At 56.1% G+C, this 27,904-nt stretch overlaps 2 protein-coding genes across 34 annotated transcripts; one reads left to right on the forward strand and one right to left on the reverse strand.

The window, feature by feature from the left end:
- Positions 1–344: 344 nt before the first annotated feature.
- Positions 345–5,578, forward strand: GNB2 (G protein subunit beta 2). Its single transcript, XM_003480989.4, has 10 exons — positions 345–498; positions 2,791–2,936; positions 3,154–3,192; positions 3,296–3,402; positions 3,713–3,776; positions 3,860–4,022; positions 4,117–4,183; positions 4,482–4,683; positions 4,808–5,024; positions 5,106–5,578. Exons 2-10 carry the CDS (start codon positions 2,880–2,882, stop codon positions 5,210–5,212), a joined length of 1,023 nt encoding a protein of 340 aa, XP_003481037.1. The 5' UTR covers positions 345–498; positions 2,791–2,879; the 3' UTR covers positions 5,213–5,578.
- Positions 5,579–5,856: 278 nt separating this feature from the next.
- GIGYF1 (GRB10 interacting GYF protein 1) lies at positions 5,857–21,411 on the reverse strand. Of its 33 annotated transcripts, none has more exons than XM_085016646.1 (31): positions 21,295–21,411; positions 18,194–18,255; positions 17,948–18,072; positions 16,920–16,973; positions 16,336–16,514; positions 15,448–15,598; positions 15,307–15,367; positions 15,081–15,191; positions 14,858–14,987; positions 14,653–14,748; positions 14,386–14,497; positions 14,165–14,273; positions 13,488–13,528; positions 13,117–13,287; positions 12,653–12,906; positions 12,423–12,531; positions 11,861–11,998; positions 11,581–11,681; positions 11,189–11,360; positions 10,906–11,072; positions 10,682–10,782; positions 10,480–10,596; positions 10,220–10,320; positions 10,000–10,082; positions 9,771–9,911; positions 9,458–9,685; positions 9,027–9,211; positions 8,764–8,924; positions 8,517–8,680; positions 8,310–8,439; positions 5,857–8,213 (listed from the first exon to the last, which is right to left on the reverse strand). In XM_085016646.1, exons 8-31 carry the CDS (start codon positions 15,113–15,115, stop codon positions 8,161–8,163), a joined length of 3,099 nt encoding a protein of 1,032 aa, XP_084872772.1. In that variant the 5' UTR covers positions 15,116–15,191; positions 15,307–15,367; positions 15,448–15,598; positions 16,336–16,514; positions 16,920–16,973; positions 17,948–18,072; positions 18,194–18,255; positions 21,295–21,411; the 3' UTR covers positions 5,857–8,160. The 33 variants fall into 33 exon arrangements, with proteins under 33 accessions (XP_084872772.1, XP_084872768.1, XP_020941904.2 ...); XM_085016642.1 differs by having other exon boundaries at positions 9,027–9,208; positions 10,480–10,599; XM_021086245.2 differs by having other exon boundaries at positions 10,480–10,599.
- Between the last annotated feature and the right edge of the window lie 6,493 nt (positions 21,412–27,904).

Raw genomic sequence — 27,904 nt, forward strand, 5'->3', positions numbered from 1 at the left:
AGGGCGGAGCCAAGGCGAGAACTGGGGCGTCGAGCTCCCCTTCCCAGTCTGGAGCCGCCCAATCCGGGAGGGCAGGTCACGTGACCAGCGAGCGGTTTCACCCTCCCCTATGCCGGTACCACCTATGTCAGTCCCAGAGGGGATGTTTTGTGCCTTTTCGGGAAGCAAAGTATTTTTCTGAGCCCATTTTGCGTAGAAATAATGTAGAGTAATATCTTTGATGTTATGGGGTCAATATTTGCCCCCTAAGTGCTATTTTTCCCCCGGCCTCCCCCCGATAAGTAGTTGGTCTCGTCCAGCCGGGCCCTGGGCGCGGCGGCGACGGCCGCGTCACTGGCGGGCGGGATCCCTCCGCTCTGGGGAGAGCAGCGCTGGACGGTTGAGTTGGGGTGACTGAGAAAATCCATCCGCGTCGCCGCCGCTGCCGCCTCCGCCGCGGAGGAAGACAGGACCTCCCGCTCTCCTTTAGCGACCCTTCGCAGAGTCCCACCGCCACAGGTACCTCCGCTGGTAAAAGGAGTCCTCATCCCCTTCCCAGCCCCAAATTCCCGTGGGGGAACCTCTCTTCGGTCTGTCTACCCGGTCTGGCCTCTCGGGAGCGGACGTAACTCCCCAGACATCCCCTCCCTTCTTATGGCCCCGTCGCTCCCAAACCCGGAAGGGGAACTGGGGGACCCTCGCCCCCAATAACGCACGCGCTCCCTGCAGCATCAGGGGCCTTTTGCCTGACTCTAGACCTCATCTCACCCCCACCTGCCTCTTGCTCCCTGAGAAGTTGGGGGGCTAAATTCGGGGCTTCCTCTAGGCCCTGTCCCGCCCCCTTTCCCCACCACTGCCACCCTCTTAGCTCCCCCGGGGTAGCACCCCTCGTGTCCTCCCATTTCGCACCGCCGCTGGCATTCGCCTTGCAAAAGTCCAGAATCCTCAGAGAAGCAGGCAAGGCCGCGAGGCCACCCTTCCCTTGTCTCCACCCTCGATTTAGGTTCTTTTCTGGACCCATTACCCCCTAGACCAGAGACCTCGGCACCTCATTCCCTTTAGCAGTCCTAACCTCACGCTTAGCTCCCAGTCGCCCCTACCCCCCACCGAGCTTTCTTTTGGGCAAAATGGAGGTCGTGGGGGCCGGAGAGCCAGGCCCACTGCGTTTCGAAGAGCCACACCGGCCCGCGCCTTCCCCTGCCAGATCCGGGGACCCTCGCTTGTCCCTTGCCTCCCCTTCGCCCCGTCAGCCTTGCGGAGGCGGTGGCACCCCCATTTCTCCTTGGGACCCCAATTGCTGTATGCCCAGAATCTGGGGTTGCCGAGGGGGCTCGGAAGGGTGATAGGGATTGAGGGCTGGGAGCGTTGCCCCCGCCCCCAGCGGCTTCCTCCTGGCCTGCTTCCTTCTGCCTGGGGCGTCTGGCGCTGCCGCCCGGCCTGGGCTGCCGGCAGCTGGAATTGAGGGGCTTTGTCCCGAGCTGGGGAAATGGGATGGGGGTCTCTGCCCCCCACTTTGGAAGGGCGTCCCCAGGCTCTGGCGTAGAAAGCTGAACAGAGCGAGGGGAAATGTCAGCGGGGAAGAGAAACGCCCAGGGCCTGGGGGAAGTGGGAGCAGGGTGGGGGACGCCTGGGTTGGCAGAGTGCAGTGTGCATGGCCAGATCACACAGGTGTCCAAAGGAGGGGGGGGGTAGGACTTCGGGCGCTGGAGCGGAGCCAGCCAGGCCCCTGGGGCCCCGGCGCGGAGCTCACAGGCTGGGCTCCTGGGGAGCCGAGGGTGCAGGGGCCGGGCCGCCTGAGGCCGTCCGCTCGCCAGCCCGCTCTCCGGCGCCTGGGAGAGAGCAGCTCCGCGCTCGGGGCCCGGGACCTCTCTTCGGAGACCTAATTACTCGAGAGCGGCTCCCACGGGCTTCCTGCAGGCACGCCGGGGCCGTCAGCCTCGGCGCTGGAGGAGCAGAGGCTTGGGGCTGCCCTCCCTGCCACCCTCGCCTCCACCCGCTGCGGGCGGCTAATGGGGCGCAGCCGGCCCAGGGATAATCCGGGGTGAGCCGTCCCGAACCTATTAGTGCCCAATCGGCTTTTCCAAATCCTGTAAACAGCCACCCGGGCCGGTTCTGGGGAGGGGCGGGAGGCTGGGTCGGGCGGGGGCGATGGGGCTGGGGCCGGGGGTGGGGTCACCCACCCTACAGGTCTCTGCCGTGGATGCGGTTGCCTTAGCAACCGGGCTAGGGTGGGGGCACTTCACCAATGAGGTGCTCTCAGTCCGGGTGACGGTTGCCTAGGCAACCCCACGAACAGCCCAGCTTTCCCCTGGTCTCCCCCCACCCCCAGTCGAAGCTGGGGGTGTGCGTGGAGAGTGTGCGGCGTGTGGGGGTGAATTTAAAGAGGCAACGCCCCTTTTAAAATTAGGTGCTAGGCGGGTGGTGCCTGTGCGGGCCAGGGCGGACGCCAGGTCTGTTTTCGAAGGGACTCTCCCCGCCACCCACCCCCCCCACCGGCCCCCAGTTCCTGCCTCGGGTGTCCCGCCCGGGCTGCTGTCCGAGGGAGGGGTTTCCCCTGCGCTTCCTCTTACACTTCCCGCTCCGCTTCCGGGGGGCGGGAGGAAGATTGGGGAAGTCGGCTGTTCCGCTGCAAAGGCGGCTCACCAGTGCCAGGAGACCCTGGCCCTGTCCGTGGCACCGCAGCCACCGCTGTCGCCCCCTCCCTTCCCCCTCCCAGCGGCGCTTACCCCTTCCGGGCCGCGCGCTTCAACCCCGCCTTTCCCCCTTCTTCCCCGGCGGCCTTGGGCCTGACGTCAGCCCTGCATCCCCCAGGCCTCGGGCCAGCGGCGAGGAGCTGCCTCCCCCAGCCCCCGTCCCGCGGCCCCCAGCCGCCCCCAACCCCGCCCCACGGGCCCGGCGCCATGAGTGAGCTGGAGCAACTGAGACAGGAGGCCGAGCAGCTCCGGAACCAGATCCGGGTGAGGGCCTGGCCGGCTGGGCAGGAGACGCTGAACGGGCAGGGGGAGGGGGCTTGACTGTACTGCTCCAGGGAAGGGGATGGAGGTGGAGGGGGGTGGTACCCTAATCTTTTACTGTCTCGTCTTCTCTACTCCTCTGTCTCCTGTTTTCTTTCCTCTCCTCCCCCTCCCGTCTTTTCTCCTGCTTCTCTCTGACTGGCTCTGCCATCTCTTATAGGATGCCCGAAAAGCATGTGGAGATTCAACACTGACCCAGGTGAGATGATCCCAGGGCTGGACGTGGGGTTTAGGGAAGGAGCAAGGGTTCCAAGCTTGCTGCCGCCTGGACCTCCCTGACCCCATTCTGTCTCCACCTCCAGATCACAGCTGGGTTGGACCCAGTGGGGAGAATCCAGATGAGGACACGGAGGACTCTCCGTGGGCACCTGGCAAAAATCTATGCCATGCACTGGGGGACAGACTCAAGGTGTGTGGAGCTGGGGCTGTGTGCTGAGCTGTCGTGTTTGCCTGGGGCTGAGTTTACAGCAGGCAAGGTGGGGAGGGAGAGCCTTGCCGATCTGGTGCCATGAACAGGATGCTCATGTTGCCAAGTCTGGGAAGACCGTGGCTCCCTGACATCCCCAGGGAATGGGAAACAACACCACACCAACAGCAAGTTGTGGGCTGCTACTGGGCGTTGTCTTGGAAGTGCCTCCCACCAGCTAGGAGAGGTGCCCTGCCTCCAGAGGGGGCTTTCCCCTGCTGACCCCTCTGCCCTTCCTGCCACCCGCCTACAGGCTGCTGGTCAGCGCCTCCCAGGATGGGAAGCTCATCATTTGGGACAGCTACACCACCAACAAGGTAAAGGTAGTGCCTGAGGCTCGTAGGGGCTGGGCTGCAGCCCCTGGCCGGCTTTGACCCTGGGCACTGCCCCTCATCCATAGGTCCACGCTATCCCACTGCGCTCCTCTTGGGTCATGACCTGTGCCTACGCGCCCTCAGGGAACTTTGTGGCCTGTGGGGGATTGGACAACATCTGCTCCATCTACAGCCTCAAGACCCGTGAGGGCAATGTCAGGGTCAGCCGGGAGCTGCCTGGCCACACTGGTGAGAGGGGCCTGCCAAGGCACGGGCACTGATGTGGGGGGAGGGGCTGCGCTGCCCTCCCTTAAAGACCCGGCTGACCAGCCCCTTTCCCCAGGCTACCTGTCATGCTGCCGCTTCCTGGATGACAACCAAATCATCACCAGCTCGGGGGACACCACCTGGTGAGGCCCTGCCAGACCTAGGCCGTCAGGACTGGGCCGCACTTCCTGAGGGGAGGGGGCAGTGCCTGAGTGCTCAGCACGTAGTACACAGCTTGCTCAAGCATGGGCAGAGTCGTCCTCAACGCCTCAGCCTCTTGCTCTGGTGGCAGGAAGGAGGGAGAAGGGGAGACCCTTTGGGGACAGGAGCAGGCTTCTGTGACACAGTGGCTCTGTCAGGCTTGGGCTCATGGGGTGGAGGGGTTAGGAAGAGGGCCTCTGTCCTGCATACTGCTCTGACCCCTTCTTGTCACCTTTCCAGTGCCCTGTGGGACATTGAGACTGGCCAGCAGACAGTGGGTTTTGCTGGACACAGTGGGGATGTAATGTCCCTGTCGCTGGCCCCCGATGGCCGCACCTTTGTGTCAGGAGCCTGTGACGCCTCCATCAAGCTGTGGGACGTGCGAGATTCGATGTGCCGACAGACCTTCATCGGCCACGAATCCGACATCAATGCCGTGGCAGTAAGTTCTGGGGGGAGCTGGGCTGGCCCGTGTCTGCCAGTCTCCTGGCCCTGCCCTGCCCTGCCCTGCCCTGCCCTGCCCTGCCCCTGGGCCCTCATTCCCACTCCGGTCCTGTGTCCCACAGTTCTTCCCCAACGGCTACGCCTTCACCACGGGCTCCGATGATGCTACGTGCCGCCTCTTTGATCTGCGGGCCGACCAGGAGCTCCTCATGTATTCCCACGACAACATCATCTGCGGCATCACCTCTGTTGCCTTCTCGCGCAGCGGCAGGCTGCTGCTCGCTGGCTATGATGACTTCAACTGCAACATCTGGGATGCCATGAAGGGCGACCGTGCAGGTAAGGGCTGGAGCTGAGCAGGGGGGCAGGCAGGGACAGGGAACTTGGGCTGGATGAATTCTGATGTCCCCCGTGTCACAGGTGTCCTCGCAGGCCATGACAACCGTGTGAGCTGCCTTGGTGTCACTGATGATGGCATGGCTGTGGCCACAGGCTCCTGGGACTCCTTCCTCAAGATCTGGAACTAACAGCCCCGACCCCAACTGGGCCCAGGCTAGGAGGGGCCCTGCCCATGCCCACACTACAGGCCGGGAGCTCTGGGGCTGGGTGCACACCGAGCCTCCCCCGCCAGGCCACGGGGCCTTGGGTCCCTGCTCCCCTACCCTGGTTTGGTTCCTCCTGGGGGCCCCACTGTGGTGATTAAGATGGGGATAGAATGGGGAAGAGGGGCAGAAAGCCCTCACCCTTTTGCTGCCCTGGGGTTGGGGCCTCATCCCTCTGGAGGGCCAGAGGCAGGAGGTGGAAACTTCAGGGGCTGGCTTTTTTAAAACTTGGTTTATTTTAATTTTTATTATATTTTCAGTTTTTCCATAAAGGAACCAATTCCAACTCTGTATCTGGCCTCTACCCTTGCTTGTATCTTCCTCACTCTAGGTCCCTGTCCCTGAGGGCACACTGGCTGGGGACACGGGGCACCAAATCCCACTCCTCCTCAGATGGCAGCTGAGTCACTGGCAGGAGGACCTTCTCTGCCCAGCAGGTCACAGGGGTTCCACACACAGCCCTCCCATTTCTAGTCTGGCCTGTGGGTCAGCCAACCAGAGGTGCCTGCCCCCTGCCTGTGGCCCTTTCAGTTCCCAGAGTCCCCTTCGTTCAGGAAAAGACTCAGGCAGAAGGGGAGAACACACACCAAGTTTTATTGGGGGAAGGGGAGTATTTACAGGGGCAGGTAGAAGAGAGGGGAGTCACATGGGGGCGGGGAGACTGTGGGTACAAGGCTGACGCCAGGATACAGAATGACCCCTGCACCCACCCTAACCCCAGGAAGGGCGGGAGAGCAGCTGGGCCCAGGAAGACGGGCTGGGAAAGGACAGCAAAGGGGCTGAGTCCCTGGGCTGGGGGGCTCAGGGGCTTGTAAACATTGACCACTCTCAGAAGGGGATGGGGGTGGGAGAGGGTTCCCCCTACACTTCCTCACAGGGTTAAGGCCTCTCCAGGCTCAAGGGCCCCCTAAATTCAAAGTCTCTTTAGCTGGGGGGGAGGGGGGAGGAAGAAACGGGGAAGAGTGTCATCCCCCTGCCCCCTGCATTGGCTGCGGCAGGGGTGGGGGCAGTTACATTCAGTCACAACAGTACTCCCCCCACACCTCTAATGCCGCCAAATACTGGCTCGAGGAAAGGGGGAGCTGGGGGGCCAGCAGCAGCAAGACATTTCCCCCTGGCCCATCACCCCCTTATTGCTTTAGAGAGAATATTGTCTTTTCACGGACGCTAACACTGTTGAAACCAGGGAGAAGCAGGTGGAGGGGATCCCTCCACCCCCGAGGCCAGCTTTATCCCCCAACACTGACCCAGTTGCCACTTTGGTGCAAAAAAAAAAAAAAAAAAAAAAAAGTCATCTCTCTGGGGACAGATGGGGAAAGAAAACTGGGGCCACTCCCCATTTCCCCAGGGCAGGCGGGAAGGAGAAATACATTCATGGAGGGGAGGCAGTGGCAGAATCTTGCCCTAATACTGCACTCTGAGCAATGAGGTCCATGGGAAAAGTTAAATGGGAAATCCAAGAGATACTACAAACTGGGGAAAAAAAACAACCCCCCCCACCCCACAAATGGAGACAAACCTAGATAGGTGATTGGGAATAAGAAGTTGGTGAAGGGCAGCCTACCCCCCAACCCAGGAGACAGACACTCCCATCCTTGACACCCCACCCTACCCAACATTAAAAACACATCAGGGGAGCAGGAGGGGAGAGGCCACTTGCTCCTCTCCCATTTGGTCAGTGGAGGGGTCAGGGCAAGGCTGAGTGGTCCAGATGCCACACAGCTGGCTGCAGGTGGGGGGACTCCTAACAGCCCCCCGCACTGCAACCTGAAGCCCCAAGCTGCCCACTGCCATGGACTCCTCGGCCCCTCCTCCGCCCCCTTCACAGGAGAAATGACAGTCATTAAGTGGTGCCTCTCTCTCCAGCTCCTGGAGGAACCGCTCCGCCCCCACCTCGCTCAGAGTTGAGGCAGGGGGCGCAGCAGGGGCTTGTGGCCCAGAGAATACATTCATGTGGCAAGGCAGGGAGCTGGGCTTTCAGCTTCATACCCAGGTCGGACCCCCGAATGGCAGCGGTGGGGGGTTCAAACCCCTCACCAGGGCCAGAGTGGAAGTTCTGCCGGCCTAACAGCCAGATGAGGTTGGCACGGCTGGCCCTCTCCCATCCACCCTCGTGAGCCAGCGTAGGATGGCAGCCTGGGGCACCGAGGCAGCCTGACCCATTTGTGCAACTTTCCCCCGAAGCAGCAAAGCCAAGGGGCTACTTTGGCCCCCACCCCAGACACCCCCGCCACAGTCACAGCAACAAGGGAGCCGTTCACAGCGGGTCCGGCCGGCGGGGCTGTGGGGGCCTCGCTGTGCAAACTGCTGGCACCCCAGCTTCCAGTTACCCCAATAGCCCACCTTGTGGGGCAGGGAGGGTAAGTGCAGCCTTGGGGGCCAGGCAGGACAGGTCCGTGGGGCCCATGTCCCCACTGCCCCAAAATAACAGTGTGTTTTTTCTTTCAGTCTCCTAACCATTTTTTTTTTCATTGTTTTTCTTTTTTCTTAAAAAAAAAAAAAAAAAAAACACACACACGAAACAAAACAAAACCTCTGTGGATCTTCCATGGTCACGCCCACTATCCCCAAAAGGGAAAGGGGTGCTTAGAGTCTAGTTTTTAACAATCTCTTTCATCTTCCTAATGTTCTCTTCAATGTTGTTTAAAATTTAAAAAAAAAGGAAAAGAAAAAAAACCCCTTCCCCCCAATCTGTAAAGTGCCTCGTGGTGGGTGAATTAAGGTGCATCGTGTGGTTTGTAACAAGTGCTGGGGCCCCTGCCCCTGCTTCCTCCTATGCTCCTCGAGGGGAGCCTGCAGGCTGGGGACCCTGGGGTCCAAGCCGCTGCTGCTGCCCCTGGCCTACAGCCCAGGGCGCTGGTGGGACGGGCTGGTCAGTAGTCATCCACGCTCTCGATCTCACCAGAAGGTCCATGCAGGGAGTACCCTGAAGCCGGGGGAAGCTGGGTTTGAGCTCTGCTACCCAGGCTTCTGCCTGGCACTGAGGAAGGAGCTTCCTCCCCGGCCCCGCCTCCAAACTCACCCAAGATGCTGGGGTCCGAGTGCAGCATCAGCGCCCGCCTCTTGGCCTTGCTGCCCTCCCCAGGGCCGAGTTTGGTGCTATGGTTGGTCTGAAAGGCCGTCTGCAGGGAGCCACTGCTCAGCCACGCCTCCTACAAGGCAGCAAAGGGGCAGGTAGGAGAGTGCTGGGCGCCCTCGGTCTCTCAGCTGGGGCTCTCAGAAACCTCACCTGCTGCTGCTGCCGCTGCTGGCTGGCCTTCTGCTTGGCTCTCCGTTCCAGGAATTGTTTGGCAAATTCTTTGGCTTCCAGCGTGTCCCCCAGGCAGGAACGGATATAGTCATGGACGTCGTAGGGGGATTCCACCTCCTTGAGGATCGCTACAGCCATGGGCACTGCAGGGCGGGATGCGGCTGTCAGGGCCCACCTGGCGCAGGTTTGGAACCCCTGGTCCGGCCCGAGGGGAGCACTGCTGTACCGTCTAGGCTGCCTGTGGTGCTCAGCGTGTGCAGCATCTGCTCACACCACTGGGTGAAACCATCCTGGGGCCGGGGGATGCCCTGTAGCAGCTTCAGCAGCTTCTCTTCCTCCTCTGTCTTTTTGCGCACAGGCCGACCTGACAGGTGGCTATAGGAGTCACTGAAGCGGATGGGGCTGAGTCAGAGACAGAGGACTGGCTCAGGAGTCCTGTGTCCTTCCAGCCCCGCCCTTGGCCTGGACCCTGCAGGCCCTGGCACCCACCTGAGAGAGGGGCTGCTGCGGCTGTTCTTCAAGCCCAGGCTGCGGGCCAGGCTCCCGCTGCTCTTGAGGGTGTCCTCCCAGAGTCCCAGGCCGCTGCTGCCCCCACTCTTGTCGGGCCCGCCCCACAGCGGCCCAGCCTCAGACACCCACTGGTTCAGGGGGGCGGTGCCCAGGCCCCCAAGCTGCTACGGATGGCAGGGAGTCAGGGTGGCCCAAACAGCAACACCCACACTGAAGAATGCTGAGCGGGCGGTTCGCTCAGGTGGCAAAGGGGGCGGGGCAAGGTGAGGGCCATGCAGCAGGGAGAGCCTCCAGATTTGAGCACGGACCAGCATGCCTCCCCACCCCGGGTCACCCTAGGAGCTGACCGGAAGGGGTTCCCAAGCGCCCCAAAGGTGCCAGCGCACAGGGGCTGGGCCCAGCCTGCTCACCACACGGTGGTTGGGGGCCTGGGCCCGTGACGGCTCCCGAGGTGGGGGCTGCTTATGCATCTGCCGCTCGCCCTCCAGCTGTAGCTCCAGCAGCGTCTTCATGGATAGTCCCTGCTTGGCCAGGCCGGCCCACAATGGGGGCGGGGAACTGGGCGCAGGAGGCGTAGGAACAGCAGCCACGGCCTGCTGCTGCTGGAGCAGCTTCAGCAGAAGCTCCTGCTGCCGCACCTGAAGCAGGGATGCAGTGATGGCGGGCGGCCAGCTGGCCCCGGGGCCCTGCCCGCGCAAGCTGAGGGCTTGATGGGACCCCCACCTGCTTGCGTCGAAACAGCTCCTCTTCCTCCTGCCGCCGCTTCTGTTCCTCCTGCTGCTGTTGGCGGCGCTTCTCCTCCCGGCGCTTGCGCTCCTCCTCCTCCCGCTTCGCCCTGAGCTCCACTTCTCTGCGCTCCTGGAACTGGTGTGGTTGAGATCAGACGTCCTGCCCTCCCACCTCCGCCTGACCCTTGATCACCCAAAGACTCCAGCCCCGGATACCCACTCACTTTATGTTGCAGCTGGAGTTGTTCTAGAATTGGACCCTGAGTCGAAGAGTTAATTGGTATGTCCCAAAGACTGGCCTCACCGCCTGCAGAGGGCAAAGGCAGCTGCAGAAAGGAGCAGACCCCCAGGACCCCACCCATCCACCTGGGACTGCTGGGGGATGAGGGGAAGGGATGTCAAGATTCAGGACACGGCCGAGCGGGGAACTCACTGGCCACAGACCTGACTGTGATGAGGCTGAGGTATGTATGTCCCAGAGGGGGCCCGAGTCTGGCACGGACAAGGACCGATTCATCGTCGGGAGCAAGTTCTGGTCCCCACCCCTGAGAAGCGAAGAAGCATTGATGCTCAGCACCCTAAAGCCATCTCTGGTTGGCACCCCCACCCAGTTTGACACTGACACAGACAGACAGACACACACACACACACACACACACACACACACACACACACAGCCCTGGAACACAAAATAGCCCACAGACCTGGGGGGTTTGAGAGCTTGAAGCTGCTGCAGGAATGCGGTGAGCTGCTGCTGCTGCGGTGGCGGCAGGTCCCCCAGAGCTGCCTTCTCCCGGAGAGCACACTGCGGGAGCTGGCGGCTGCTGAAATGCAGGCCGGCGTGAGGCAGGCAAGCCATGGGGTCGGCGCTGGCCCTACTGACAATCCCTGCTAAGCACCCCGTACCTGCTGACCAGCTGAAGAAACTGCTGGTGCTGCAGCTGCTGGTACAAGGCCGCTGCCGCGAGTTCCTGTTGCTTCTTCAGCCGCTCCTGGTCCATGTTTCCCTGAGCGAGGGTGAGAGCACCCCTGCAGCTTTGACCTTGTCTTGCTGGGCACCACCCGCTGCCATCCATCAGGCTCCTGCCTCCCATCCCTGTTCCGCACCAAGGGGGAGACACTCCACTCACCAGCAGTGGGGGTGGTGAGGGCCCCGGGGCAAAGGGCACACGACCCCACATCTTGATCACCTCACCCAGTGGCTGGAAGCCCTCATCACAGCCCCGCTTCACAAGCAGGGCCATGGAGAAGTAGCCGGCCTGGAACCACTCTGCCATCTCTTGTGTCGTGAAAGGGCCTGGACCAAGGGAAGGGGCCTGTGGTCAGAAAGGCTTGCCTGAGGTGCCCTCAATGAGAATGGTGCTGTCCCAGTGCCCCAGCAGCCCCTCCTGCATGCCCCGGTCCCCATGGCACCTTGGATCTCCCCCTGTGGGTCCTTGTAGAACCACTTCCGGGCTGCGCCGTGGCTGAGGGGGAGGGCCGTGGCAGCTGCCGAGTGGCGCAGGCCCTGGGCCTGTATGGCAGCTGTGAACTGCTCCTCCTCCAGGGAGCTGTCCTGCAGGGAGGCCACGAGCTTCTCTGCCTCCTGGGAGCCCAGGGAGAGAGGGAAGTCTCAACCGTCCAATCCCAGCAACATTAGGACAGGACTGGGGCTAAGGTGGGGTGGGGTCAAGAGGTCAGCTTCTGGACACAGTGGGACACATGGGAAGAGCTTGGAACCGGGGCAAGGAAAGATGGAACAAAGACCCTGCTCCTGCTAGGGAAGGCTCTCTGGAGCCTTCTCAGCAACGCTCCCCCCCCCCCACCTGCTGCAGGTGCTTCAAGCCTTCATCATCTTCCAGATCTCCTGGAGGGCCAGGGGGTGAGCCCACACCAGGACTCAGCTGCATACCCCTCGTGTCGTCTCCTAGGAGGAACAAAGAGGGGAAGGTGGGATGAGCAAGTCCAGAGAGGGGGGAGTGACAGCCCCCTACCACTCATTCCAGAAAAGGGGGCTCTAATCCTGCTCCCCGCAAACAGCCCTTGGTCTGTTTTTCCCCACCAGGCCCAGGCTCTAGGGAAAGGGCGGCCCCACCCTCTGGCTACCTTCAGCGGCTGGCAGGTCTTTGTCCACAGCATCATCGCCCTCCCCGTTAGCTCCCCAGAGCGGGCCCAAGGTGGGCAGTGGGGATGGGGAGCTGGACTGCTCATCCTGAGGAGGCAGGGGGGTCAGTTCCTTCACGCCTGAAAGGGAAGAGTAATAACAAGAATTCAAAACCAAAACACTGGAAAGCCTTCACATCGATTTAGCATGAACCCTTCGTTTGCGGCCAGAAGGGCCTCTGGGTGGTGTCCATCCATGTAACTTTGGTCAACACGACGAATGCCAGGGGAACGAACACTGTGAAGCCTGCTCCGCACACCTCCTCTTTCGCCCCTATGGTCATGGACGCGCATCCACATCACGGGGCCACTGACTCAGCACCGTGTTCTACAGGGTCCTTCAGGGACTTCTGAGGGTCATTCCGATTCTGTTTTGATTTTTATCTGACACTGAGCCTTCTTGACACAGCCGTGCTGCTTCCAGGCTCCTCTCCACACTGGGTCAGCACCCGCTTTTCTCCCGCTGCCCATGGACCTGGCCCAAGGCCCAAACCCGCAGGCTCACCTGCCTCAGGCCCCTCCTCCTCCAGCCCTTCCGGCGGCTCTTCCTCCTCCTCCTCCAGCCCCTGGAAGTCGAGCTCCTGCTCCTCAGGAATAGGGTCCTTGGGGCCCTTCTGTGTGGGTTGGGGATACAAGGAGGAGGTGAGGGGCAGAGGACAACGAGCGCAGGGAGGACCCGCCCCGCCCCAAGGCAGGATCCCACCGACCTCCGAGGAAACCCCCTCCACCAGATACCTTGAGGGGCAAGAAGGCCCCGGAGGCGTCGAAGGTGCCCATTTCTTCATCTTCGTCGTCCAGGCACCACTCCGGGAGCCCGTCCTTGTCATCATCAAATCCGTCGGGCCCTCGGCACCTCCGGAGGTGAGAGCTGCCTCCCCCACCCCGCCCCTCCTCTTCACCACACCCGCCTCGCTCCCCTCGCAAATCAAATTCAAACTTTCGACGCCGGTCCCCATGTTCCCGCCAGCCAGCCGAGCGGGGGCCGCCATCTGGATCGGAAAAGTCGGAGAAGGAGAATCGGTATGCCGGTCAAGTCAGGGTCTCTCCTCCTCTGCTGCCCACCAGGACCCCGTGACACAGCTGGCATTTCTGGGACTGCTGGCCCACCTGCCCCGCTCCAGATCTCTCTGCTCCCTGGGCCTGGCTACGGGTGTCCACCCTCGTGGGAAGTGCTCACGGCCCCCCGGCCCCAATCTCACCAGGGCTGGCTGAGCGCCAGCGGTCGCCATCTCGCCGGGGTCCTGCCCCGAGTCTCCAGCTGCCCTCTTCCTCTTCCTCTTGCTCCTCTCGGAGAGAACGCCAGTTCTCGCTATCTGAGCGGGCATGCTCCTTCCTCGGGCCAGCCCCTCCCTCCTCAAACCCGGATCGTGCTTGGGGTAGGGGAAGACACAGTCAGCAGATGGCAGCCATGGTCCCTGCGAGACTCCTACTATGCACCTTGCCACGCTCCAGGCCCCCTGCCCCCCTGCCTCCCCTAGGAAACATCTCCCACCTGGGGTCACCCCCTTCAGCCCTCCCCGAACTCTCAATGACCTGGGGCCCTTGCCACCACCCTCGCCACTCTCCATACCTCCATCCCTCCTGGCTGACTTCTCAAACCGTCTCTCGCCTCTGCAGAAGGAAAGGTGCAGATCAGAAGGAAAGGTGCAGATCAGAGGACAATTCCCTGGAGTTCCCGTCATGGCGCAGTGGTTAACGAATCCAACTAGGAACCATGAGGTTGCGGGTTCGGTTCCTGCCCTTGCTCAGTGGGTTAACGATCCGGCGTTGCCATGAGCTGTGGTGTAGGTTGCAGACGTGGCTCGGATCCCGCGTTGTTGTGGCTCTGGCGTAGGCCGGTGGCTACAGCTCTGACTGGACCCCTAGCCTGGAAACCTCCATATGCCGTGGGAGCGGCCCAAGAAATAGCAAAAAGACAAGAAAAAAACAAACAAACAGAGGACAATTCCCTCCCTGACCTCTAGGGTCTCTGCTCACATTGTCCATTCTGCCCTGAGAGGAGGGGGTGCAAGGGGAGGAAAACTGGGCTTGGGAGGGAGCCCAATGGGGTGCACGGATAATCGGAAGGAAGAGGGTGGGGCCACGGGGGATCAGAGAGCATGGAGAGAGCTCTCTGAACTGGGCTAATGAGTGGGTCTCCTGGTGCCCTCTGATGACAGAGTACCAAGCCTCCCTCCATGGGACCCTGGCCCTAACCCTGGGGCCTCTCTCTGCTCTGCCTCTATGCCACCTGCTTCCAGTCTGCACCTGTCATCCCAACTCTGGCTACGCTGGATCTCCCGGGGGTTTCGGCCAAAGGTCCCATCGCCTTCTTCAATGCTTCTTTGGTAAAAGCAACTGTCACCACGGCCTCGGCCTGGAGAAGGAACGAGATGCACGTGGGAAACCTGCTGGTTCCCCTCTCCGGGTCCTCAAGACCACAGGCCCCACCTCTGCCCGCCCCAGAACATGGCATCACTGCCCTCTACCTCGGCTCCGTGTGCTGCCCCTGCCACGGGAGGTGCCACCTAGGGGGGGACCAGCCCCTTTCCCCATCAGCCTCAGCACAGCCACACTGTTCACTGACAGGGAGAAGTTTCTCTGAGGAGGGAGCCAGGGGTGGGAGTGAGGACCTAAGCACCCAACCAGCCCCACCCATCCAGAACCACAACCTCCACCACCTCCCTTCCCAACTTCACCCCCCGCTGAGGTGGAGACCCCACGCCCACACTGCAGCTGCCCAGGCCTGGCCCCACCTGCTCCTCCTCAGTCAGAGGCTCCAGCGCCAGGGGCTGCAGTGGCTCCTCCTGCAGCACCGCAGCAAACTCCTTGTCCTGCAGCTCATCAGGGACCTGCCAATGAGGGCAGGATGGTACTGTGTGGTACACATGCTCCTGAGCCCTCTCCACTGGCCGAGACCTAGTGGGCAACTGGGCCACACACCCCTCACCACCCCCTCACCTTGCTCTCCTTGACATAGAGGGCCAGCATCTCCTCTCGCCCGTAGCGATAGTCAGCCAGCTTGTATTTGGGCATGGCAGGGGACGGGGGTGGGGAGGCCATACTGCTACCACTAGAAAGGGCCCTCAGCCTGGAAAAAGGACACGAGATGGAGAGAAACAGGAATCTGAGCAGTTCTGTTCTTCTCAGCTTCTCCACACCACCCAAAGCACATATGACTCACCACTCAGGCCCAAAGTTGAGGGTCTCTGCTGCCATCGTGGAGCTAGGTGTGTCCTAGAGGTCGCAGGGGGTGAGCAGGGGAGGGGGTACCTGGCGTTCACTCTCCAAACACCTGCGGAGGCATGGGGGACACTGGGCCTTGGGGACAGCACACCCCAAGAACCCAAGAGGATGAGGAACAGGTCCCCACCTAAGCGGGCACAGTAATGGGTTCTCTAAGGACTCACCCGAGCCAGCCACAGGTCACTCACACCATGAGTTAACCAAAGAGTCACGCTGGGGGGAAACCTGGGGGAGAGGAGGAGACAGGCAGCTACAGCCCCTTCCACCTTCTGTAAGGGGATGCCCTCCCTCCGGCCCAGACTCACCTGGCAGCCTTGCCCAGGGAAGCAGGTAGGTCGGGGGCCAAGTTCTCTCAGGAAAAGGGCTGTGCTGGAGTGAACCAGGGTCCCCAAGCAACTGGATGTTGGTCTGACCAGAGCAGTGCCCAGGGAGGGACCTTCACATCTAGGCAAGATCCTTATGGAAACATGAAAGGAAGAAACAGGAGTTAAATTAATGGTCAGACAGACCTCCCTGCCTCCAGCCCTCCTCTGTCCTCGTGGAGCTGCACACAGCAGCGGGTTATATGGAGCACAGGGGATCAGAGCTCCTGCATGTCCTCCCAGCAGGCCTCCCCAGCGGTCAGCTCATGCAGCAGAGCTGGCTGAGGTGCTGGAGGCATGGCTGAGAACGCCAGGCACCTCTCCATAGCTCAGCACTCTCGCCAAACGCCCAGCATTCAGTAAAGGGGTGCCTGAGGAATGTCTGCATGTTCAGAACAAAGAAAAAACACATACAAGGAAGCAAAACACCCACCTGACCCACGAATACTCTAGAAACAAAAAAGGCCAGTTATGAAAAGTGTTAGTAGTTTATCTGGAGCAAAATTACTTCTCTCCTGAAAAAACTCAGGTCTGGCTGCTCAGCAGCTAGAATCCAGAGACTCCGTTTGGGGCGAAATTCTGTACAAGGGGAGCAGGGGGGCTCTATTCCAGGGCCGGAGGTGGGATACACACTGAAGGCTGAGGGCAGGCAAGTCCGGCCAGTGTGCCCAGGGCTCATCTACCAAAGAGGAATCAACACCCAGGCCCCTTCCCTGGGATCAGGAAGAGCCAGAGCTTCAGTACAAAGAACCAAGAAGGGAACAATGGCATTACAACACAAGCGAGGAGGAAGGAGCCCTTACCATAAAGCAGAAAGAAGATCAGACTTACTGAGGCTGACAGAAGTGGCGACGGTAGCAGTGACCTGCCCCTCTAAGGAACAGCAGAGGCGGCTCTTGGGAGGTGGCTCATCCCTGGTGGTTCCGAGCAGAGGGTGGGAGGGCTTCCCTCACTGGCTGGGGCGGAGGCTGGACTGGAGCGCCTCCACAGTTCCCATCAACTCCAAGACTCTAGGAAAGAAGGAGGGACAAGGGTTTCCACCAGAGAGGCCCAGAGAAGGCGGCTCCCACCGATAGGTGCAGACCAGAGGATGAAGCAAAACGCTCCCACTCCCAGACCCCTAGAGCTTTTGGGGCCATCGAGATGCCCTCCCCCAGCATGGGCAGCTCTTCTACAACAGTCTCAGCTGGACCCCTCTGGAGATGGAGCCCACCACTGCGGACACGGCTGTCAGAGGAGACAAGCCTGGTGCAAAGCTCTTCTTGCCACTGAAGGCCTCCCAGAACAGTGGAGTAAGGTTAATTCTTTCTAAGCTACAACCCTGACATAATCCGACCAATAAATGAATCTTGAAAACATCAGCCAAGTAAAATACACCAGTCACAAAAGAACAAATATTAGATAACTTCTCTTACGTGAGATTCCTAGGGGAGTCGAATTCAGAGGGAAGTAGACAGTGGGTGCCAGGGCTGTGGGCAAGGAGAGCGGAGAGTTGTTTAATAGGGATCGAGTTTCAAGTGAAATGGGCAGGTAAAAAAGTTCTGCAGATGGGGTGGATGGCTACACAACGTGAATCTTTTTTTTTTTTTTTTTTTCTTTCTCTTTTTAGGGCCACACCTGCAGCATATGAAGTTCCTGGGATGGGATCAAATCAGAGCGGCAGCTGCTGGCCTACACCACAGCCACAGTGATGCCAGATACAAGCCACATCTGTGACCTACGCTGCAGCTTGTGGCAATGCCAGACCCCTAACCTACTGAGTGAGGCCAGGGATCAAACCCACATCCTCATGGATACCAGTCAGGTTCATAACCTGCTAAGCTACAACAGAATCTCCATAATGTGAATGTATTTAATGTTGCTGAATTGTGTCCTTAAAAACAGCTAAAACAGGGAGTCTCCACCATGGCACATTGGGTTAAGAATCTGGCTGTAGGAGTTCCCAATGTGGCTCAGTGGAAACGAATCTGACCAGTATCCCTAAGAATGCAGGTTTGACCCCTGGCCTTGCTCAGTGGGTTAAGATCTGCTGTTGCCATGAGCTGTGGTATAGGTCACAGACATGGCTGGGATCCCATGTTGCTGTGGCTGTGGCGTAGGCTGGCAGCTGCAGCTTCAATTTGACCCCTAGCCTGGGAACTTCCATATACCGCAGGAGTGGCACTAAAAAAAATAAAAATCCGTCTGTAGCAGCTTGAGTAGCTGTGGCAGCACAGGTTTGATCCCTGGCCCGGCACAGTGGGTTAAAGGATCTGGCGCTGTGATGAGCTATAGTAGATCACAGCTGTGGCTCAAATTCAATCCCTGGCCTGGAAACGTCCATATTCCATGGGCACAACCATGGAAAAAAAGGGCGGGGGTTAAAATGGTACACATTATATTTTAGCACCACTGAAAAAAAGATTTAAGAAAAAAAAGACACGTGGGGAGAGCTGCTGCATACCTAAGTCATTCCCACTCCAAGAAAAACAGCCCGCTTCCTTCAAACAAACTTAGGAGAGGCTGTTCTGAGTCTTCCAGTTCACCTCAGAAGAGCCCCATCTTCTAAATGGACAGGACGGAAGGGTCCTGTGGGCATGGAAAGCCGCTGTGGGGCAGGGGGACAGCGAGGGGACGACTCACCCTCCCACCCTTCCAGGGAGTGCCAAAGGCGGCTAGCCGCCAGGGGCTTTCCGCTTCCGGCTGTCACCTTCTGTCCTGGTCGTACTGAGGAAATGTGGCTGGCTGGCTCCGGTGTGAGAAGCAGGGAGACTGCGGAGGTGAGAGGGAGCAGACGAGCAGTTGGTAAGAAAGAGCTCGGCCAGAGGACTGGGTCCCGGAACCTGGTGGCTGCCAGGCTCTTCCACAGGCTGTGAGCAGCACACACACACTAGGGCTTCTAGTGCTCCAAAGAGGCATGCATCTTTTCCACCTGCTTCCTCAAAGCCAGCCGTTCTCAACTGGGGCAGCTCTGCTTCCCATGGCACACCTGGCAACAGCTGGTGGGTGTGACTGGGAAACACTACTGGCACCTCATGATAAGCAGAGACCAGGGATGCTATTAAACATCCTCCAATGCACAGGACAACCCCCAGGACAAAGAATTATCTGGCCCCCAAGTCCCGACAGTGGTCAAGTAACCCCCTGCACCCCTTGGGCAGAGGGGAACGCCTACAGTCTGCTTATGCGGAAGAATGGAAGACAAGAGAAACAAAACTGACTCCAGCTCATTCTCCCCTCTGAAGAACAAGGAAATCATTCCCTAATTACACTGTCCCATAAGAGAAATCTGAAATCCTGCCAGGAAGAAATCCTTGAGAAAAGAAAAGGTAAAAAAAAAAAATTCCCCTAAGTTTCTCTATTACCAACTCTCAACGACCAGGGCTCTGATCTCTTTCCAATGAAGGAAAAGAGCGGGAGGTGGCAGGCAGGGAACTGGGGACAGTATCCCTTCCAGGCTACCTGGTGCTGTGCTTAGTCCCCCCCCCTCAGCCCTACCCGCTTCATCTACCCATTCCCTCCCAGGCAGTCTCCTCCTTCTCTAGCCTCTGTATACTCTCACTCCCCTAGCATCTGAATTATTGCTATTAGAAGACTGCCCCCTGCTGGAATCGAGGGGAGAAGACACACACTGGTCCTGGGTGCTCACAACAGGCTTGAGGGAACAGGAGGGGAGCCTGCTCTCTGGGGTTCAGAAATCACAGAAGGAAAAGATCCAGAGAATAGGCAGTCCCAGTACAAACTAAGTTAAGAACATTCCATCACCCCTAAAATTAGCCCAGATCCAGAGCAATGTGCCTTGGCACAGGAAGGCACCACTGTCAAGAGAAGTAGAATCCCAAATTCCCCAACATTTGAGCAACCGCCCAGCCCCAAGCCTGTTGGAGGTTTCTCTGCCCTTTCTCAGGATGGAAAGACTCTCTGCCACGCATGGTCCGAGGTCGGATGAGAACTCTGAGGCTTAAAAAGGGGTGCAAGCCTGAGTTTCTCCCTGCTGGTCAGTTATCCCGGCTCTGCTCTCTGAGCCATCAGGACCACACCCAGTGGCATGTCTAGCAGTTAACAGTTTTCAAAGCACTTTCACACTTTACCTCATTTGATCCTTCTGCCCACTTGCCCAGACCTGGGCTCCAGTCAGGGAAAACAGGGAAGGGAGCCTCAGCTGCCCCAACAGACCTTGATGTCCCAGACACCCGAGCCAGCCTGGAGAAGGGGCTCACGTGTACCCACAACCACCCCAAACTCACAGGCACACTTTGTGACTTTGAAACCATTTTTAATTCCTTACTAGACTACTAAAAATCCTGCCCAGAGCCACCTCTTCTCACCTCCTCTGCTCTAAAGCGGGGCTATTTCTGTTTTTTTGGGTTTTTTTCCCCCATCCCAAACTCCAACCACAGATGTAAAAGCTGGGGCAAACTGGGGTCCTTTAATCCACCAAACCACACACAATACTGACACATCCATTGGCTGAGAAAACCAGGCCAAGAGTCTTAGAACACAACTCATTTGACTGTAATCGCCATATGGGACCCTCAAGGTCCCTGGACCCCAGGCCATGGTAGCAACACAAAGCCCAGATCTGCCCCAACTCTGCCCAATGACACACCACCTAGAAAAAACGGAGGCGGGAGTAAGGGTGAGTGGCTCGGACTGCAGCAGTGCACAAGGAACGGTATACTTGAAGGAGCCAGAGAGAAAACTCACCCTGAGAGCAGCAAAAGGGACCAGCCTGTTGGTACTGATGGTGTTTCAGGTGCAAGGCCAAAGGGCAGGGCTAAATTGCAAGTGCACATCAGCTCTCAGGGGCAGAGAGATTGTAAAGGCTGATCTTTGGAAAAGCAGCAATGAGAAGCAAGACAGGAGACTGGGTGGATGGAGGAAAGAGCCGGCCAACAAGTACTAGTTGGGCATCTACCTCTCAGGGTCAGGCCGGGCCCTACGATGGACCAGACCTGGAAGTTTACTGGAAATTACAGTAATGACTGCGTAAGATATGAGCGATGAGGATCTTTTTGAAGTGAACTTGAAGGGAACAAAATAAAAAGGCAAAGTGTGAGGGGCTGTGGCTGGAGAGCTGCTGGATCAGGGGAGATGTGCTGGGAAGGGCCCAGCCTGCTAACAGGAAAGACTAAGGTGTTTCACAAGCCCAGGCAGCCAGGAGGAAGGAGACCCCAATGACCAAGCACTAACGTCGCTTGCTGAAAGGAAATTTAAGCGAAGACCCAGCCGAGGTGCTTTGGTTAAGAAAAAAGGCTTCCACGTTAGCCAAAGTCATGGAACGCTTGGACTTCAAGACCTGCAGGGCCCAGCTAATTTCGATAAGAAGCCAGAGGCACGTTGGGGGCAATCTCCGGGCAGCACCGGGCATTAGGGTCCGGGGCCCCCGGGCGGAGACTGCGGGCGGGGGGAGGTGGGGAGCCCGGGCCGAGCTTCCGAGGGGCAGGAGGACGACCGTTAGGAGCGCGGGGGTGGGAAGGAGGCGGCCCGGCCGGGGAGGACGGCGTGCCCTTCAGGGAGGGGGCGCCAGGTGCGTGGGGCGCGGGCGGCCGCCCCCCGGGAGCGAGCCGGCCTCTCCCGGGGCGGCGCGGGGGGCCCGGCCCGCGCGGGGGGAGGGTCCGGCGGGGAGGGCCGGAGGGCGGGCGCACCCGGGGGCGGCGGCCTCGGGAGGAGGCGGGGGAGGGTCCGTGCCGGCGGCCCGCGCTCCCGCTCAGCCTCTCGCAGGCTCGGCGCGGCCGCCTCGGCGTCGGGGGCGGGCCTTGGCCGCGGCCCGGCCGCCAGCCGGGGTCCGCGGGGCCGCCGAGCGCTTACCGCGGCTGGCGGGCTGCGCGAGGCTCCGGTCCCGGGGCGTTGGCGACGCGCGGCGGGCCGGGGGGCGGCGGCGGCGGGGGAGGGGGCGCTGGCGCTCCCGCGGCGGCCGCTCCTCTCTGTTTGTGTTTGTAGCAAGATGGCTGCCCGCCTCGCACCACGTGACGCGGACGCGGGGCCGCGGGGCCGCCCCCTCCGCCCCCGCCGCCGCCACCGCCCCCGCCCCCCTCCGCGGCTCCGGCCCGCTGCGACCCGTAAGGCCTGGCCCGCTCCCCGCGTGCCCAGCGGGCGGGGCCCGGACGCCCGCCGCCCCCGAACCCCCCCCCCCCCGGCACGTGACCCCGGAGCCCGGTTCCTCACGTGACACTGCCTGCTGCGGGCCGGGGGTGTCCCTGGGGCTGCCCGGGGACCCCCCCCTGCACGTGATGCGCGACCATCGCCGGCCCCCCCGGGGGTTGGCTTCCTCCGGGAAGCCCGCCTGGATTGAAGGGGAACACATACAACCCAGCGGTGTGTTCATCAGACATCTGGGACATATGAAATAACGGGGAACCTAATGACTTAGAAACAATTCGAGGCAGCACTGGCTGGTGAGACCTGGACTTTCTATCTGGCTCCCCTGCCAACTAGCCACCTAGACGTCGAGGGCGTTGGACTTGACGCTTTCTGGCCTCAGTTTCTGTTTTATAGTTAGATATTGAAGCTCTCCTCCCTTCCCAGGCCCCCATTCCATGCCCTTCCCGGGGTGCTCAAAGAATGAAAAGAAATGAATGCAAAAGGCTTTGAAAAGAGTGAAAAGTACTATGCAAATATGAGAAGTAAATTGACACTTCCTTTGTTGAAAAAGCTTTTCAAAAATGAGTTTTCTGATTCTTTTTGAACTTTTTAGGATAAAAGAGTTTGGTGTGTATTTTCACCATTTTCTTTGGAAGTTACCTCAGACTGTATGCCCTACTTCCAGGCTTTCTAACACAACCGATACCAAAAACAATATAATTCTCGTGACAGGGAGAGGTAAATTCAGACCTGGAGCTTGAGTCCCCTGTGTTGTGCCAAAACGGGGCACACAACTCCAGAGCTACCAGGAAGAGCCTTTGTTCTTGCACCGAGTAAACCCCAGGCTTCTATGCACTTGCAGCTTTAGTGTCTGCTTTTTTTCAATTCACTTGATTTTTCTTGCAGTCAGGATTCCCGCCTCTGTTGTCAGTGCAGCTGCTTGCTCACAGACTGCAGAAAGCAGTTGTTTAAAGCGAGGACTTGTGTACTGGTTCCATCCATTCCTGTCTGTGGCCTTGGGCACCTCTACTAATCTCTGAGTCTCTGGATTGCATGGTAGGTAAAGCACTTAACACAGTGCTTGGCACAGAGCAAGCACTCTGTACTTGTTAGCTAGTAGGGGCTTCTGGGTCCATGATGTTCAGATTGTTAATCCTATATGAAAACAGATCAACATAATCCAATCTTGGGTCAAGTTCTTTACCTGGAATAGAGTTTTTAAGTTTATGACAGATGGTTTTTCTTGCTTGAAAGCTTTTGTTTTTTTAACTTTCGTAGATTGTGTCCTGGGCGGTTAAAGATAACAGCCGCCTATCTTCTGAAGGAATAAGATCTTAGCATGTTTTAATTGTTAATTAACAAATGTGAGGTTGTAAATTATGGTGCAGAAATGGTAAGGGGGTGGGGGAAAGGGGGCACTTCTGTGACGTGGAAGCAGTCAGGGACAGTGGTAGCCTATGCTGAGCTGGAAGGAAGGGCAGGATTTGGGTAGAAAAAAATGAGCATCAGCTTTAGAATTGTGACGGTCCAGGCTGATGGGAGAAGAGGACCTGGATTGCTCGTTGGGTGAAAAATGAAGTAAAACTTCAGTAAAGGGCTTTGAATGCTCTCAGGAAAATGTTTTTGGTTTTTTTTTTCATGTGCCTGGGGCATGTGGAAATTCCTGGGCCACAGATCAAACCCAAGCCACGGCAGTGACAGCACTGATCCTTAACCCACTAGGCCACCAGGGAACTCCAGGAAAATGTTTTTGATTGGAGAGTACCTACTAGATGCATTGTGTCAGGGAGAGCACGCTGGACTCCAGGGTAGAAGACTGGAGTTTCCCAGGTACCAGTTTGTGATCCTGGTCAAGTAATTTCCCCCGACCATAAAGTGGGAATGCCTCTGTTGATGATGACACTGTGGAAATTGAATGTATAAGTGTCCTCTTTGAGAAATGAAACAAATCAGAACTGTGAATCTCCCATAAAAAATTAAAGGAAAAATTATGAAGAAATCACTTGGACCTAAGATATTTGTGTTTATCCAGGTACTATGCTGTAGAATGTCTTGGTCTTTGTTCTCTGAAATTTGGAAGCCTTTGAACTAAACAGAGATGTGGCTAGATGATTAACTGAGATGAAAGGGAGGTCTCCAGGAACACTAAACAGCCAAGCTCTCTGCCTTTTCTCCTAATGGCAGATTTCCCTGCAATGTTTGCCTTCAATGAAATGCAAAACTTAAGGACCATCTTAGTGTCAAACCAATGCATTACAGTGCCTGGCTTCACCCACCTAAATTGGGAACCTTTATCTGTATGTCAAAATTTGGAAAACATATCTTAGCTCTGAAAAGACACACACCCTAAGTAATGGAGTGATATCTCATAAACTCCTTATTGTTAATTATCAGACAAAATGGGCCTTACAAATAATTTATTGCATTCAGAATTTCTGCCATGAGCCAACTTCTTCGGTTGATCAAGTGTTAATGCTTGTTAAGTCACCAGTGACCATGTTGCTAAATCCACTGGTCTATTATCTTATGTGGCCTCTCAGCAGCCTATGACACAGCCAGTCCCTACCTCCTCCAAGATATGCTTTCTTCACCTGGCTTCCAGATCACCCCACTCCCTTGGTTTTTTTTCCTACACCTCACCAGCTGCTCCTTTTGAGTCCTTTGCTGGTTCCTTCCTATTTCCCTATCTCCCTGGGCTCAGACCTTGCAGACCTGTCCTTTGTAACGGGGGCGGGGTGGGGGAGCAGCACAGTGTCTGAGCCGCATTGCTAGACATCTTGCCGCAGCTTACCCATTGCTTCCTCTGGAAAACCTTGGCTCCACCAAGGTCATATTGGCTGTACCTCCTTGAGGGTCCACTAAACCCTGGACATGCTCTGCACACAGCACTGATCTTCCTCATCTTATTTGCCTTCCACAGTAAACTTATGAGATGCTCGGCACAGTATTGTTCTGTGATGTGACTAGTCTTCCAACAGCTTAATGGACCTCTCTGAACCAACTTTCATTGTGGAGCAGTAGTCCATGGTATGGACATTTGTGTACAAGCATATAAATGCCCATAAGTGCTCTTGCTGGATCATACTGGGAGTGTATGTTTAATTTTAGAAGAAACTGCCAAACTATATTAGAGTTGGCTGGACCATTGAACATTTCCACAAGCAGCATATTAGAGATCCAATTTCTCTGCATTCTCCTAAACAGAATTGTTAAATTTTTTATTTTATTTTTATTTTTGGCTGCACCTGCTGCATGTGGAGGTTTCCTGGGCCAGGGATCAAACCTGTGCCCCAGCAACAACCTGAGCTGCTCCAGTGACAATGCCAGATCCTCAAGCCACTGTGCCACAAAGGAAGTCCAACATTTTTTATTTTAGACATTCTAATAGATAATGGTATCTCATCATGGTTTTAATTGCATCTCCATAACAGCTAATAATGTTGAACATCTCACGTGCTTCTTTGTCATCCTTATACCCCTTTCACCAAAGAAGCCTCTGTTCAAGACTTTTGCCCATTTTCCACTTGTTTTCTAACCCTTGAGTTTAGAGTTCTTTTTCTATTATGGATACAAGTCCTTTGCTGGATATGTGATTTGCAGATATTTTCTCCTAGTCTGTGGCAACGCCAGATCCTCAACCCACTGAGCAAAGCCAGGGATCAAACCCACGTCCTCATGGATGCTAGTCGGGTTCGTTAATTGCTGAGCTACGACAGGAACTCCAGTATTCTAAGTTTTATACTTTTACATTTTATGTTTAAATCTACCATCTGTTTTATTAATTTTTTGCATAGGGCTGAGGGTCATTTCTTTGCCTATTTATTCAATTGTTTTACCACCACTTGCTAAAAAGACTCATTCTTTCTCCATTCAACTGCTTTTGCACCTTTGTCAAAAATCAGCTGGCTGTACTTGTGTGAATCTATTTCTGGGCTCTCTATTCCATTTTATTGATTTTTGTGTCTGTCCCTTGGCAAATACCACACTGTCTTTTTTTTTTTTTTTTTTTTTTTTGTCTTTTTAGGGCCACACCCGCGGCGTATGGAAGATCCCAGGCTAGGGGTGGAATCAGAGCTCTTGCCGCTGGCATATACCACAGCCACAGCAACGTGGGAACCGAGCCGTGTCTGTGACCTACACAGGTCATGGCAATGCTGGATCCTTTAACCCACTGAGTTAGGCCAGGGATTGAACCTGCATCCTCGTGGCTACTAGTTGGGTTCATTACCACTGAGCCACAACGGGAACTCCCCACACTATCTTGATATTGTGTTTATTACAGTAAGTCTTAAAATCAGGTAGTGGGATTCCAACTTTTTGCTTTTCAAAATTGCTTTAACTTCCCTTGCCTTTCCATATAAATTTTACAATAAACTTATCTAGGAGTTCTCGTCGTGGCTTAGTGGTAATGAACCTGACTAGGATCCACGAAGACAAGGGTTCGATCCCTGGCCTTGCTCAGTGGGTTAAGGATCCAGCAACACCTTGAGTTGTGGTATAGGTTGCAGACGTGGCTCAGATCCCACATTGCTGTGATTGTGGTGTAGGCCAGCGGCAATAGCTCCGCTTCGACCCCTAGCCTGGGAACTTCCATATGCTGCAGGTGCAGCCCTAAAAAGACCAAAACAAAAACAAAAACAAAAAACTTATCTCCATCTACAAAAATTCTTGTGGGATTTTCATAATAATTGCATTAAACTTGGAGAGAATTGATATCTTTACTATGTTGAATCTTCCAGTGCATGGACGGTGCATCTCTCCATTAATTTAGATCTTCTTTGATTTCTTTCTTTTTTTTTTTTTTTTTGTCTTTTTGCTATTTCTTGGGCCGCTCTCGCGTCATATGGAAGTTCCCAGACTAGGGGTCGAATTGGAGCTGTAGCCACCAGCCTACGCCAGAGCCACAGCAACGCAGGATCCGAGCCACGTCTGCAGCCTACACCACAGCTCATGGCAACGACGGATCGTTAACCCACTGAGCAAGGGCAGGGATCGAACCTGCAACCTTATGGTTCCTAGTCGGATTCGTTAACCACTGTGCCACGACGGGAACTCCTGATTTCTTTTATCTGAATTGTGTAGTTTTTTGTTTGGTTGGTTGGTTAGTTGGTTTGGGCTGTACCCACAGCATATGGAAGTTCCCCAAGCCAGGGATGGAACCACACCACAGCATTGACCTTGACTACTGCAGTGACAAGGCAGGATCCTTAACCCACTGCACAAGAGAACTCTTTGGTGTAGTTTAGCATACAGATTTTGTACATGTTTTGTTAGATTTATGCCTAAGTATTTTTTCCTCCTCCTCCTCCCCCTTTCTCTCTGGAGTGATTGCAAACAGTTTTAAATTTTGATTTCCTACTGTTTATTGCCAGCATATAGAAATAGATTTGATTTTGTACATTTATTTTGTATTCTGCAAATTTGCTAATAAACTCATTTATTAATTATATAGGTTTTTGGTAGATTCCTTGGGACTTTTATGTATGTACAGTCATGCCATCTGCAAAGAGACAGTTTTATTTCTTCCTTTTCAGTTTGTCCTTTGCCTTACTGCACTGTCTGGTATTTACATCAATGAGAGTGGTGAAAGAAGACATGCTTGCCTTGTTCTTGATTTTAAGAGAAAGGTTTCCAGTTTTATACCGTTAAGTATGATGGTTACTGTAGGGTTTCTGTAACCCTTTACCAGGTTGGGGAAGTTCCTTCATTCTTTTTGCTAAGAGCTTTTATCATAAATGGGTTCTAAGTTGTGTTAAATGTTTTTTCTGTATCAATTAATATGATCATATATGGTTTTTTCCTTTAGTTTATTAATATGGTAGATAATACTGATTGGTTTTCTTATATGGAAACAGTCCTGCATCTTTGGAATAAACTCTACTTGGTTGTGGTGTATAATTCTTTTTTTATATACCACTAGATTCAGTTTGCTAAGATTTTGATGAGGATTTTGTTGCATTGTTCATGAGAGATATTGGTCTGTGGTTTTCTACTTTGTATAATCTCTGTCTGGTTTGGGTCTCATAAAATGGACCCTCTTCTATTTTCTGAAAGAGATTGTCTAGAATTTGCGTTTTCTTTCTTTCTTTCTTTTTTTTTTTTTTTTTTTTTTGGTAGAATTCACCAGTAAAACTATGTGAGCCAAGATATTTCTTTTTATAAAGTTAAAAAAAACCTATGAATTTAATTTCCTTAATAGTTACAGAACTATGCAGATGATCTACTTCATCTTGGGTAAGTTTGGTAGTATGTGGTTTTCTGGGAATTGGTCCATAAATTGTGGAATTTGTCTGTAGCGTGGTCTATATTACTCTAAGTATACTTTAATGTATGAGGG

This window comes from Sus scrofa, chromosome 3 (assembly GCF_054392235.1).
Source record: "Sus scrofa isolate SSC_HxYL_T2T_F1_AM1 chromosome 3, Sscrofa_HxYL_maternal_Yorkshire_Landrace_v2.0, whole genome shotgun sequence".
In the NCBI taxonomy this organism is placed as follows: domain Eukaryota; kingdom Metazoa; phylum Chordata; class Mammalia; order Artiodactyla; family Suidae; genus Sus; species Sus scrofa.

Coding starts and splice junctions, on each gene's coding strand:
- GIGYF1 (XM_021086239.2), bottom strand. CDS start 15,115: ATGGCAGCAGAGACCCTCAACTTTGGGCCTGAGTG. Junction 10,321..10,479: donor CAAGCTCTCAAACCCCCCAG/GTCTGTGGGCTA, acceptor TTCGCTTCTCAG/GGGTGGGGACCAGAACTTGC. Junction 10,083..10,219: donor CTCAGCCTCATCACAGTCAG/GTCTGTGGCCAG, acceptor TGCCCTCTGCAG/GCGGTGAGGCCAGTCTTTGG.
- GNB2 (XM_003480989.4), top strand. CDS start 2,880: ATGAGTGAGCTGGAGCAACTGAGACAGGAGGCCGAGCAGCTCCGGAAC. Junction 2,937..3,153: donor AGCTCCGGAACCAGATCCGG/GTGAGGGCCTGG, acceptor CATCTCTTATAG/GATGCCCGAAAAGCATGTGG. Junction 4,023..4,116: donor GGAGCTGCCTGGCCACACTG/GTGAGAGGGGCC, acceptor CCCTTTCCCCAG/GCTACCTGTCATGCTGCCGC.